The sequence below is a fragment of the Sorex araneus genome, chromosome 10, assembly GCF_027595985.1.
Source record: "Sorex araneus isolate mSorAra2 chromosome 10, mSorAra2.pri, whole genome shotgun sequence".
Lineage (NCBI taxonomy): Eukaryota > Metazoa > Chordata > Mammalia > Eulipotyphla > Soricidae > Sorex > Sorex araneus.
The window spans coordinates 14,130,051-14,143,694 of record NC_073311.1 but is presented as its reverse complement, the minus strand read 5'-3'; the positions used below and the strand labels follow the sequence as shown (position 1 = coordinate 14,143,694).

Sequence of the window (13,644 nt, the reverse complement as noted above, 5' to 3'; positions counted from 1 at the left end):
TCTTTTATTGGTGTATGCATGAGATTCTTTCCTCCTTGAAGTCCTTGTTAGAAGATGAAAACAAAACTCCTTCGCTGAAGGTAAGGAGGGTAAAGTAAACACGGAAAAATGTGCATATGTTGAAAAATGTGACACTTGAAAATTAGGGACTGATTAATAATCTAAAATTAGTAATTTCAGTAGAAAGCAAGAGCATGAAAATATTATTTTAAAAGACTTTAGGGAGTATATCTTAGTACATTCTGAGCTTTGAAACATCAGTTCTTGACGGAGGGCTCACACTAAATATAATTTATAATTTATTGGCCATCTAGGAAATGGTTTTCATATTGACTTGGCAATACAATAAATGATTACTACAGAGTAGGTTTATAGTGGCAAATGAATGAAAGGCCTGAAGAAATTAAACTGATGAATCAAAAAATGTTCTTTTTTGTTTGAAGGAGGGGACTTTCCTCTGACTTATTCAGATTTCTAATTTACACAGAAGTCTATAAAACTGGCTTAATTGTTAAACCATGCATAGCTGAAAAAGGAACAGAGAAATACAGCAGATTGATAGAGAGAACTTTGAAATAACTCTTCATTTGGCATCAATCTGATAACAGTGTGATAACCATTATTTCAGTGTTTATATGCTTGAGGGGTACAATATTCCCATACAATGCACCACATGAAAGTATCTACAACCCTCCACTATATACAGTCCATAAGATCCATCTCATTGACTCCCCCAGCTCTCTTAGATAATATCAGTTCAGTTCTCAGGTTTATTAGCACTGGGCAATGGCTACTCCCTTGCTTAATTTATTTTTAAAACATTTTTTATTTAGTTAATTTATTTATAATTCACATATGAGTGAGATCATTTGGTATTTATACTTCTTCTGACATAAACCTCTTAGTCTCCATCTGACTATATACCTTTGAACTACAGAGTAGGTTTGTAGTGGCAAATCAATGAAAGACCCAAAGAAATTAAATTGATGAACCAAGAATGTTCTTGGGGCTGGAGCAATAGCACAGCGGGTAGGGCATTTGCCTTGCAGGAGGCCGACCTGGCTTTGATTCTCAGCATGCAATATGATCCCCTGAGGACCGCCAGGGGTGATTTCTGAGTGCAGAGCCAGGAGTAATCTCTGTGCATCACCAGGTGTGACCCAAAAAGCAAAAAAAAAATGTTCTTTTTTTGTTTGAATTAATTCCATCCATGTTGCAGAAAAAGGTAAAATTCTATCTTTTCTTATGACTGAGTAGTATTCCTTTATGTACACAATTTCTTTATTCACTCAACTATCACTGGACACTGGGATTGGTTTCAGATCTTGGTTATTATAAATAGCACTGAAATTTATTAGTTTTAAAGTTGAATATAAACTCAAATAAACTTGGTCTGTTAAGAAAGTTCATGTCGGGATTGGAGTGATAGTAGAGCAGGTAGGGTGGGGGCCTTGCATGTGGCCGACCTGAGTCTGATCCCTGACCTCCCATATGGTCCCCTGAGCACTGCCAGGAGAAATTCCCGAGTACAGAGCCAGGAGTAACCCCTGAGAATAGCCAGGTATCACACACACACACACACACACACACACACACACACACACACACACGGAACCTTATGTATCACCCTTATACATTATCTGTACTGTTTCCATAGAGATAAGGTCAACTTTCTGTGGAATTCAGTAATTCTGATTTCTAAAGATGCTACAAAATAAGATTTTCCATACAATATGGCAAATCCACTTTGAGATATAGGTCCAAATATAAAAACATGTATTTAAAAAGAGTAATTTTCCCTTCTATTTATTGCAATATTATTTACAGTGGCCAAGATAAAGAAATAGTCCAAGTGTCCAATGAAAAATGAGTGAATAAAAATATGTAGCATACTCACATAATGAAATGCTACTGAGACTATAAGAAAAGATGAAATCTTGCTATTTCTGATAACATGAATAGAGTTGGAGGGTATCATGTTAAGCAAAATAAGTCATAAATAGAAATACAAGCATAGGATGATTTGCTAATATGTGAGATTCAACAAAAAAAAAGGGAGGGAAGAAAGAAAATCAATTTCACGATAACTCTTAGATGGGTACCCGAGAGCTGTGGAAATTGAGGCTACCAAGAAAAGAAGTGGAATGTGTAGCATCGAGTGGTGGAAGGAGTCCCAATAGACTGGTACAGGGATGTTGGTACTTAGAAGGAGACAGAGGTGGTGTGACAACTTGCTTTTGAAGAGGTCTGTAAACACACTCCTGAGACATATACAATGACATAAACCAACACTACTTCTAAAATTGGCTGGAGCGATAGCACAGCGAATAGGGGGTTAGCCTTGCACGTGGCCAACCCGGGTGTGATTCCTCCGTCTTCCTTGGAGAGCCTGGCAAGCAACCGAGAGTATCCCAACCACACAGCAGAGCCTGGTAAGCTAATTGTGGCTATTCGATATGCCAAAAACAGTAACAAAACGTCTCACAATGGAGACGTTACTGGTGCCCGCTTGAGCAAATCAATGAACAACGGGATGGCAGTGGAAGCCACCCCAATTTGACTTTGACTTGGAGACAAGAAAAATTGTTTCTGTGGTAGTGAGAAAACATACATGAAAAGATCTCCACCAAATGTCAAACAGTGGTCCTAAGCTATGTATTATTATTTTACTACAAATTAAAGTTTAGATATCCTATCATTCCCAGAAGAAATTGTTTTGATATTAGAACTTCACAAAATGTGTTCCTGAAAAAAATGTGCTGGAATACTTCTGTATCAAAACGATTGATATGAGGTCTGACTATAAATTAAAAGGCAGTTTTTCATGTATAATTGCTAAACTGACCCTGAAAAAAATTTCAAGTAGTCAAAAAAAAATTTGTTTGTTTTGGGGCCACACCTGGCAGTGCTCAGGGTTTACTTCTGACTCTGTGCTCAGGGGTCACTAGTGGCGAACTGGCCAGGGTGGGGGGGAGGGGGACCGTATCAGATACTGTGGATCAAGCTCAGGTTGGCGACATGCAGGGCAAGCACCCTGCCCACCGACTATCGATCCAGCACCCCTCTCTCCCAAGTATTTTTAAGTGGTACAGATAACCTTGAAAAAAACTGAGAAGCTCTCAGGATAAGGATGCTAATATCTCTGTTGTAAGATCAGGCTGGGACAAGTCCCTGAGTAAAACATTAGCATAATGCCTGGCAGAGGAAGCATGATATAAATATCAACTGGGATCACTGCTATTAAAATAATAAGGTAATTCAGATATTTAAATTCTGTGGTGCCTGTTAAACAAGTCATTGTATCACTACAGCTGAGCAAAATTTAATTGAATTTCAAGTTGTGGGAGACTAGTAGCCTTGTCTTCTGTTATTTGCAGACAATAGTTCTCATCTATCTTTCTTTGCTTAGCCAGTGGGATTTCAGCACCTGGTTCAGTCAATTCTAATCACTCAACATTATAAATATTCACCAAATATTCCTTAAGTGTCAAGTACTGATGTGGGCAGTTAGGATAAAAAAAAAAAAAACCTGGAAAATTTCCTACCCTGAAGGAACTCATCATCTAGTGATAAGGATAAATCGTGAAGAAAAAGAACTCCTCGTTACATTCAGGGTATTTTACAAAGGACTTTAATGAAGATCTGTGTGGGGGCTCAGCTGGTTCCTTTGAATACCAGCTGAGTAGCCTTGGAATTTTACTCTATATAAAACTCAGTTTCGGGGCTGGAGCAATAACACAGCGGGTAAGGCATTTGCCTTGCAAGCGGCCGATCTGGGTTCGATTCCCAGTATCCCATATGGTCCCCTGAGCACCGCCAGGAGTAATTCCTGAGTGCACGAGCCAGGAGTAACCCCTGTGCATTGCTGAGTGAGTGTGACCCAAAAAGCAAAAAACAAAACAAAAAACCAACTCAGTTCCTCCAAACCTAACCGTACACACTGAGAATGGGCTTTCATAGGAGGGAAACTCTTGCGACCAGGACATCTTTTTTATTTATTTTATTTTTATTTTTTTAACTTTATTTATTTATTTATTCTTTTATTTTATTTATTTTTTTATTAGTTTATTTTTAATTAGAGAGTCATCGTGAGGGTACAGTTACAGATCCATACATCTTTGTGCTCATGTTTCCCCCATACAAAGTTTGATAACCCATCCCTTCACCAGTGCCTATTCTCCACCACCAGTAAACCCAACATCCCCCCCCCTCCCCAGTCCCGTCTCCCCCCACCCCACCCTGCCACTATGGCAGGGAATTCCCTTTTGTTCTCTCTTTCTGATTAGGTGTTGTGGTTTGCAATAAAGGTGTTGAGTGGCCATTGTGCTCAGTCTCTAGTCTGTATTCAGCCCGCATCACCTTTCCCCCACATGACCTCCAACCACATTTTACTTGGTGGTCCCTTCTCTGAGTTGCCCAGAATGAGAGACCAGCCTCCAAGCCATGGAGACAATCTCCTGGTACTTATTTCTACTATTCTTGGACGTTAGTCTTATAGTCTATTATTCTATATTCCACAGATGAGTGCAATCTTTCTATGTCTGTCTCTCTCTTTCTGACTCATTTCACTTAGCATGATACTTTCCATGTTGATCCACTTATATGCAAATGTCATGACCTCATTTTTTCTAACAGCTGCATAGTATTCCATTGTATAGATGTACCAGAGTTTCTTCAACCAGTCATCTGTTCTAGGGCACTCGGGTTTTTTCCAGATTCTGGCTATTGTAAACAGTGCTTCGGTGAACATATAAGTGCATATGTCACTTCGGCTATACTTTTTGGCTTTTCTGGGATATATTCCCAGCAGTGGTATTGCTGGGTCAAATGGGAGCTCAACCTCTAGTTTTTTGAGAATCGTCCATACTGTTTTCCAAAAGGGCTGAACTAGCCGGCATTCCCACCAGCAGTGTAGAAGGGTCCCTTTCTCCCCACATCCTCTCCAACAGCGGTTGCTTTTGTTCTTTTGGATGTGTGCTAGTCTCTGTGGTGTGAGGTGGTATCTAATAGTTGTTTTGATCTGCATCTCTCTGACGATTAGTGATGTAGAGCACTTTTTCATGTGCCTTTTGGTCATTCGTATCTCTTCCTTGGTAAAGTTTCTGTTCATTTCTTCGCCCCATTTTTTGATGGGGTTGGATGTTTTCTTCTTGTAGAGTTCAACCAGTGCTTTATATACCCTTGATATCAACCCCTTATCTGATGGGTATTGTGTAAATATCCTTTCCCATTCTGTAGATAGTCTTTGTATTCTGGTCGCTGTATCTTTTGCGGTGCAGAAGCTTTTTAGTTTAATGTAGTCCTATTTGTTGATCTCTGTTTTTACTAGATTGCTTAGTTCCGTGTCATCTTTGAAGATACCTTTGTCTTCAATATCCTGGAGGGTTTTGCCTACCTTGTCTTCAATGTACCTTATGGTTTGTGGTCTGATGTTGAGGTCTTTAATCCATTTTGATCTGACTTTTGTGCATGGTGTCAGGTCGAGTTCTAAGCCCATTTTTTTGCATGTGGTTGTCCAGTTGTGCCAGCACCATTTGTTAAAGAGACTTTCCTTGCTCCACTTCACATCTCTTGCTCCTTTATCAAAGATTAGATGATCATACATTTGAGGTTGTGTGTGGGGATATTCCACCCTGTTCCATTGGTCTGCAGCTCTGCCTTTGTTCCAGTACCATGCTGTTTTAATTGTTACCGCTTTGTAGTAGAGTTTAAGGTTGGGGAGGGTGATGCCTCCCATCATCTTTTTCCCAAGAATTGTTTTAGCTATCCATGGGCGTTTATTGTTCCATATAAATTTCAGGATTGCTTGCTCCGCTTCTTTGAAGAATGCCATGGGTATCCCTATAGGGATTGCGTTAAATCTGTATAATGCTTTTGGGAGTATTGCCATTTTGACAATGTTTATTCTCCCTATCCATGAGCAGGGGATATGTTTCCATTTCCTCATGTCCTCTTTTATTTCATGGAGTAGAGTTTTATAGTTTTCTTTGTAGAGGTCCTTTACTTCTTTAGTTAAGCTGATTCCAAGATATTTGATTTTCTGGGGCACAATTGTGAATGGGATTGCTTTTTTCATGTCCCTTTCCTCTGTCTGGTTGTTTGCATATAGGAAGGCCATGGATTTTTGGGTATTGATTTTATAGCCTGCGACTTTACTGTATAGGTCAATTGTTTCTAAGAGTTTCTTACTAGAGCTTTTAGGTTTCTCTAGGTATAGCATTATATCGTCTGCGAATAGTGAGAGCTTGATTTCTTCCTTTCCGATCTGAATCCCCTTAATATCCAGGACATCTTTTTTAAACAGTCCCCTTATTAACTAATAGCACCCTCTTGCCAGTCTTTCAGTATTACTATACTCTAATAACATTCCATTTATTGAAATTGAATGATTAGTATTCTTCTATCTACCAATGCCAAAAAGGGTATCCTCATTTGGTTCAATCAATGTAACAACAACAACAAAAACTTCACCAGAAGAAGTGTGACAAAATGTCAGTATTTCAATGGATTTGAATGAGTCTGTTTTCTATCTTGTAACTTATGGAGAACAAAATCAATTTGGAAGTAAGGAAAACTTTGTGAAAAGCTCCACATTATAGTCTATGAATGTTACCTTTTCCCAATGATAATGAACTTTAAAGGTGATGGTGAGCATATAGCTGGAGTACATAATAACTGATTAAAAATGTGGATTCATGCTAACTGATCGTAGAATGAAAGAACTGCAGTAGGTTAAAATTCATGGGTAGATTTAACAAAATCCTAAGTAAATTATAAATAAAATCTAAGCAAGATACAACAAACAGCAATAGATCTAAATAATCTATGGTCTGATTAATCTTTCTACTACAAGTGAGGTTCTATAAAGAAAAACACTGTAGTCAGTAAGGCAGTTGAATCTCATAGGAAGGAATTTGCCTTCTCTTGAAGAATTCAATTAGCAGAAATATCTGCTAGTGGGGTATTTACAATGAGAGTCATTTAACATTACTATAAATTATGTAAATAATTAACTCCTCAATTATTTTATAAAACAACACAAAGTTCACTACTTTTTAAATGTCTATCTATTGCATCTGATTTGGAGTAATTGGAGGCACACTTAAATATGTGGCTATTGACTTAAATGTATGACTTTAATAGAAGAAACATAAAGGATCCAAGGAGATAGCTCAAAGGACGAGTGTACATACTTTGTATGGAGACATCTGGGGTTCAATCCCTGGCATTGTAAGGTTCTCCAGCACCTCCAGAGGCAAACCCCCAAAAGCATCTCCACGTATTGTAAACAACCAAATATATGTCTTACTCAGTTAAAATAGATATGAGGTATTTTATAAAATATAGATATCCTGCAGTGTCTTTAATTTTGTAACTTTATTGGGTTACCTGATTAATTTGGCAAAATCTCTATGCCTCTGACAGTCATGATGGGAAATTAAGACCAATCAGTGATCACATGAATAAAAGTAAGGAAAATCATAAAACAGCTTTGTGTTCCTGAACTTCCTTAAATAGATCCAGTGGGAATGTACCCATTATAAAGCACAATTTAAAATGACCATACTTCAGTAGAGACAAGGGCCTGGAAGACTGCTTCATGGTTCGAAGGCTGCCTCATGAGCTGAGAAAGAAGGCAACTGGGATAGAGAAGGGATCACTAAGTCAATGATGGTTGGAGGGATCGCTCAGGAAGGGAGATGTGTGCTGAAAATAGATAAAGGACTATACATGATGGCCTCACAGTATCTGTATTGCAAACCATAAGGCCCAAAAGTACAGAGAATAAGGAAATGGTCTGCCACAGAAGCAGGGAGTGGGATGGGGTGGGGATGACGGGAGGGATACTGGGGACATTGGTTGTGGAAAATGTATACTGGTGGAGAGATAGGCATTCGATCATTGAATGACTAAAACTCAAACATGAAAGCTTTGTAACTGTATCTCATAATGATTCAATAAAAAATAAAAAATTAAATGACGGTACAATTATTTTTTAGTATCAATCTAACTCATTTGTGATTGCTATGTTTTATTGCTTATCAGACTGATTCATTTTTAAGAAAGTACATAATGATGAAAAAGATTGGTGGCCATATTTATTATGTTTAAAAATTTATTATTGTCACAGTAATTTTTCCATGTACATATTAAACATACTCAGTAAAACCTGTACTCTAAATCTCTCTATCACAAACTATTTAAATCAGAAACACTACATTTAAAAAAAAAAGCACACAGACTGAGTCAGTTTCAATAACTGTCCATATAACAAAAACACTATTAACAAACTATGGGAATCAGAGAGAGGGAAGAGTTTTATAAAATATAGAAAAATCACTGACATAATAGATATAAAACATGTATTAGATAGATATAATTTTGAAGCACCGGAGGTTAAACTCAGGGCAATGTACACTATTGCATTTTAAGTAAATTTTAAAGTAGGTTGTGGGGCTGGAGCAATAGCACAGCGGGTAGGGCGTTTGCCTTGCACACGGTCGACCCGGGTTCAATTCCCAGCCTCCCACATGGTACCCCGAGCACCACCAGGAGTAATTCCTGAGCACATGAGCCAGGAGTAACCCCTGTGCATTGCTGGGTGTGATCCAAAAAAGCAAAATAAAATAAAAGTAGGTTGTATAAGAAACCATAAATTTTGAACTTGATCAATGTTTTAATACCGGTATGAAAGTTCTGTCTTTTGGAAGGATTGCTAAAGTATAAGCAATACTTTTAGATACATCATTTAAAATGGTTTTCTTTTGAAATACTTTGAAGGGATGGAGAATTAAACCATTTTCAACGAAAATTCTGCTACTCGATTTTTAAAATCACAACTTAAATACTTCAAAACACATGTATGATACCATATCCAACTCATTTTAGCTAGCTGAGGTTTTTGAGCAGTTTTTATAAATACTAATATTTTGTAATCATCAGCAAAATTAAATTTTGCTGCAAAGTTACATATGGAAAAGTAACCAATCTAAAATTGAATAAAATACTTTCTCCTATTTCCTTTGGTTCTCCTGTGACAAGAATTTGCTTGTGGATGAAATGTTCATGTCTCTAAGCAACAGCACGGAAAATTCAATTTTCATTTAAAAAAATAAAATGGCTGTTTGATATTAACAATGTGAAGTGTATTTCCAATATTGGGGTCACATTAGGATTTAGTTCTTTGTAGATGGCACATAAACTGGATGAAAGATACATCAAAGTAGCACAGGGGAGCTTAATTTTTAAGACCCTATTAGCAAGTGTGTCCACATTTGATGTATTAAAATAACTTACCTATAATGAGATTAGATGCTAGAAGTACTTCATTTCTGACAGATTACTGCTAGCAGATTGAGACGCATTAAACACTGTGAAATAGCTGTCTGTTTTTACATGTCAATGGGGGGGGGGGGAGGATTTAAGATAGAGATTTCCCCAAGGTTTCCACCAGACTCAGTGGTTCAGTTACGGATCTACCAGGGAATGCAATTCAGTAAGAAAAGAGTTCATATTTTAATATGTACACTATTTTAAGATTGGGTTTTTCTGGGAAAGAAAGAGTCATGCAAATCACTCCAGTCCTCTATGAAGACGTTTAGGAAACTTTTTTCACCTACAAGTCTGACTAGCCCGCTATCAGATCGTGGCAAATTTGTTTGCCAAATGTGTACAGCTGAAACTTGCCATCAACAGCCAGCCCGAAGAAGAAAATGAAATGCTTGTTCTTTTGTGGGGAGGGAAGGAAGATCGAGAGATAACATTGTGATTCAAAATTATGGTGATAACCTACTATAAACATTAAAAGATAGTTGTCTGGCCTTTCACCTACATTAGCTTTTGCACACAGCCGATTTTTCATCCAAGTTTAACCACCCCTGGGCCCAGTGGAATGGATCTCTAATTCGGTGCTCCCTTTCATGAACAGAGGGCACTTTTAAGTTCTTCAAAAACAAAACCAGAAAACACACACACACACACACACATTTGCACACGAGTAAAAAAAAAAATTCTCTTACACTGTATGAGTGCACAAGTGAAGGAAGAAGTGGTCACTTAATTCTAGGGTTAACCAAAAGAGGGCACCATCTATCCTTCATGTCTCCAGTTACTGTGGTTTCAAAAATACTCCCTTCCCCACCCCCATCTACAATGGAAGGGCACCTCATGACCCCTGGCAGTTTTAATTTACAAGAAGACCCAATTCTGAAGTCACACATTATGAAGCACATTGATATGGTCATTTATTGCATGATAGATTTCTCCATTTAGAACTCATATTCATGAAATGTTAACCATTAGGAAAAAGTAACATTCACCATGTCCCTTTACACAAATACTTAAGTATTTTATAAGGCACTGAGAAAATTTTCTCCAAGGTAGAGTATAGGCTGTCATTAAATAGCATGGGCAACAAACAAATAGACAAAACCTACGGAAATTAACTTTCTATTGGTGTCTCAACTCCAGAGGGTACCCACAGTGCTAACGGGGACGGTGGCACGATGGCCTGAGCAGAGGGACGATACAGTTAAATGCATTTGCGGTATGTGGAAAATGTTTTGAAGCAGGTTCTTATGCCAACTTTGAGTAACAAAAGCCCAATAAATATTCCTTCTCTCAAGAGGGAGGAAAAAGAGTGTGCTGACACAAATTCATAAATGGATCTTCCGCGTTCTAGTGCATGCTGTAGTACAAGTCTAGAGTTAACGAGGATAAATGGCATGGGGGGGGAATTGAACACCTTCTTTATATGTAATAAAGTCAGTTTCTCCAGAGTGAAGAGGAAAAAATAGTTCTAGGATCTCAACTGGAAATTTCCTTCACTGCTTTCAGAATTTCACTATACAGAGCACAGGGGACTATGAGACAAGGATGAGGAGGATTTCAATCTGCGGGACAGCTGATAGGAGGAAGAAATGTGACATTTAGGAGAGAACAGCTCCACCGCTCCATCAAAAACACCCCTATGCACGCAGTGAATGGGCTGGGGTTGGGGGAGCGTGAGGGTATCGAGACCCATCACCGTATAACCTTTCAGGTACAGAAAATCAGCCAAAACTAGTTTTATGGCAAATGAAGTGGGACTGTCAGCTACAATCTGAAATATTAGCAGCTTGGTCCTTCTCTTTGAGCTCAGTATAATCTAAGAGCCCAGAAAGAGAAAGAACTTTTCTTCCTCACTGTCTCTAGAATCACTCTCTCCAGGGCAGGGCGTTGTGCAAGCCTCCTAGCCCTGTGTCTTCCCTGGAGAAAACTCAACCGAGGAAACCGCGAGTTCACAAAGATCCGAACTCGATGCTGCCAAGGTACATCAGAGAAGCCGAAACTGGGATTGCATGGGGCTTGGGGTGGGCTCACCGCAATGCCTCAAATTAAAATTAAACAAGTCACCTTGCGGCCCAGAGCGCACGCATGCCAGACTGGTCTCTCGGTTCTCCTGCCTGAAGACACCGAGCCCCAGATTCCTCACGGGGGTCGGCGGGCTTGGAGTGGGGGAGCCCCTTTGGTCCCCAGAATCCGGTTCCTCTCCGGTCATTCCTCCTACCCAACCACCTGTTACCTTCCAAGCCTAGATTTTCGGCGGGGGGGGGGGGTTACGAAATGAGTCGCAGTCTCCTCCCCGAGACAGGGGCGCTGGGGGTGGGGGTGGGTGGGTGGGCGGTGGGAAAGAAGGGGTGGGTGGATCCCTAAGGATGGATGGCGGAGAGCTTCAGGTCTCCTCTTGGAAGCTGGCGCCGCTGTTTACCCGCCCCGCCGCCTTCAGCCCACTTCCCTCTACCTCGGCGGGAGGAGGCGATGGTTAAAGATTACACCGCGGCCGCGGGCACTTCAAAGGGCGGCGCGGGTAGCCAAAGGTAAAGATAACGTTTCTGGCAGCTCTGAACCTGGGTTGTGGTTGCCACATTTTTAACACTTCATTTTAAAGGAAATAAAAAAAAAGAAGAAGAAAAGAAAAAGGTTACATCACGGGATCGTGCAAGGGATGCAAAGGAAGTTCTTTGAAGCTGGGCAAGTTGGGTTTGTCCTTGGAGGAAACGCATCTTTTTTTTTTTTTTCTAAAAAAAAAAAAAGTCCTTTTCGACCTGGGACGAGATTGGAGAGAGGCAGGTGGGCAGCGCGGATCTGGCGCACCGGTTCCAGACGCGGGGACCCGAATACCCACCCTGCAGGCAAATGATCCTCCCGGGCAAACTAGCCCTGGAGCCTCGGGACTGCGGCGCACCAGCGCTTCCCCGAGGGTGCACTTGAAGTTTCCCCCTGGGGCCCCGAGCGCTGGCATGCTCCGGGCGCCGACACGTGCATCTCCCCGGAGTCCGAACCGTCGGGCCAAGATGCCCTTTGCAAAGTCGTGCTCCCGCGTCCAAAGAAGACGCAAGCCCAGGAGCCCTCTCGGCCTGCCCTTGAGCTAACCTCCCCTTGGCTCCTTTCCAGGAGCGGGGCTGGGAGGATAAACTTACAGGTAGGAGGTGAAGACGCTGAGGTTGGCGGGCAGCTCGGAGAGACCCAGGTCGGAGCAGTCCACTCTGAGCAGCATCCTGCCGTCTGGCTCGCACTGACAGTGCTCGGGGCATCCCCGCAGCAGCGCGCCCGGCCTCGGGGAGCCGACCCCGGCCGCCAGCTGGAGCAGAAGCGGCAGGGACAGGAGCACGCCGACCCAGGAGGTGTCCATGGTGTCCGGGCGAGGGGCTGCGAGCCGGACGCGGGCAGAGGGCAGCGTCGGGGCTGCTGCGGACCGTGGCGAGCGGGACGCGGCTCGGCGGGCTTCTGCAGCTCAGCCGGCGCCAGCTGCTCCGGCAGCCGCGCTCCAGACCCCCGGCGGGGGCGCCGAGGAGAAATGCGGCGGCGCCCGGCCGTGCCCGCTGCCGCCACGCGGGCCTCCCGAACGGCCGTCGCTGCAGCCACGGAGGGGCCCGAGCGCGCTGTGCTGCCGGCCGCCTGCGCCGTGTGGAGCAGCATCTCCGCTCGCACGCTCGTTTTTTTAAAGCGCTCCAGCCCGAATTGCGCGCCTAGTGACGTCAGCGCAGCCCCGCTTCCCAGGCACCCGCCGCCCGGCCCCACGTTCCCTCCTCCGCCCCCCGCCCTCTCTCCCCCCCAGTCCCGGCCGCCGGGCTGCAGGCGGCGCGAGGGGCGGGCGTGAGCTGGGAGCTCCCGCCGTGCCGCCCCGGGGCCAGTTCCCGAGAGCTCAGCCCGGGGCCGAGGACCAGAGACCCCCTCTTGCCCTTCCCGTGTCCGAGTGATCCAACCCGAGGGGCGCAAGAGCCGGGACCGACGATGCCGCACGATTCCTTCCAACCCACAACAAATAATGAATGGGATGGAGGGAATACCACAGACAGAAAGACAGACAGACAGACAGACAGACAGACAGGCACGCACGCACGCACGCACACACACACACACACACCCTGAAAAACTTGCATTATCGGACCCCTGACACACAACGCGTGGCTCGTCTTTTTTTTTTTTTTTTTGCCCTAAAATCATAACGCTGGGGTTTATCGCCAAAAGAAATCCAGCCCTGAGCAAGCCCTCCAGGGCCGCCTTCGAAATTCGTGGTAGGTGGGGGAAGTCGGAGGAATTATTTCTCTTTAGTGTTCTAGGAACCTCTGGAAATCACCGTTAGTAAAATGATGCGGATCA

The 13,644-nt window shown here is 42.5% G+C and overlaps 1 protein-coding gene across 2 annotated transcripts in view; it reads right to left on the bottom strand.

Annotated features, from left to right (window-relative positions):
- Window positions 1–12,958, bottom strand: part of LGR5 (leucine rich repeat containing G protein-coupled receptor 5) — a 136,107-nt gene extending 123,149 nt beyond the window's left edge. The window contains exon 1 of one of the 2 annotated variants that reach the window (XM_004602671.2): window positions 12,462–12,958. In XM_004602671.2, the coding sequence (XP_004602728.1) occupies window positions 12,462–12,673 (212 nt within the window). In that variant the 5' untranslated portion in view covers window positions 12,674–12,958. Of the gene's footprint in view, window positions 1–12,166; window positions 12,291–12,461 lie in introns of those variants that run through there. The other variant, XM_055118604.1, reaches the window with a different exon arrangement.
- Window positions 12,959–13,644: the final 686 nt, after the last annotated feature.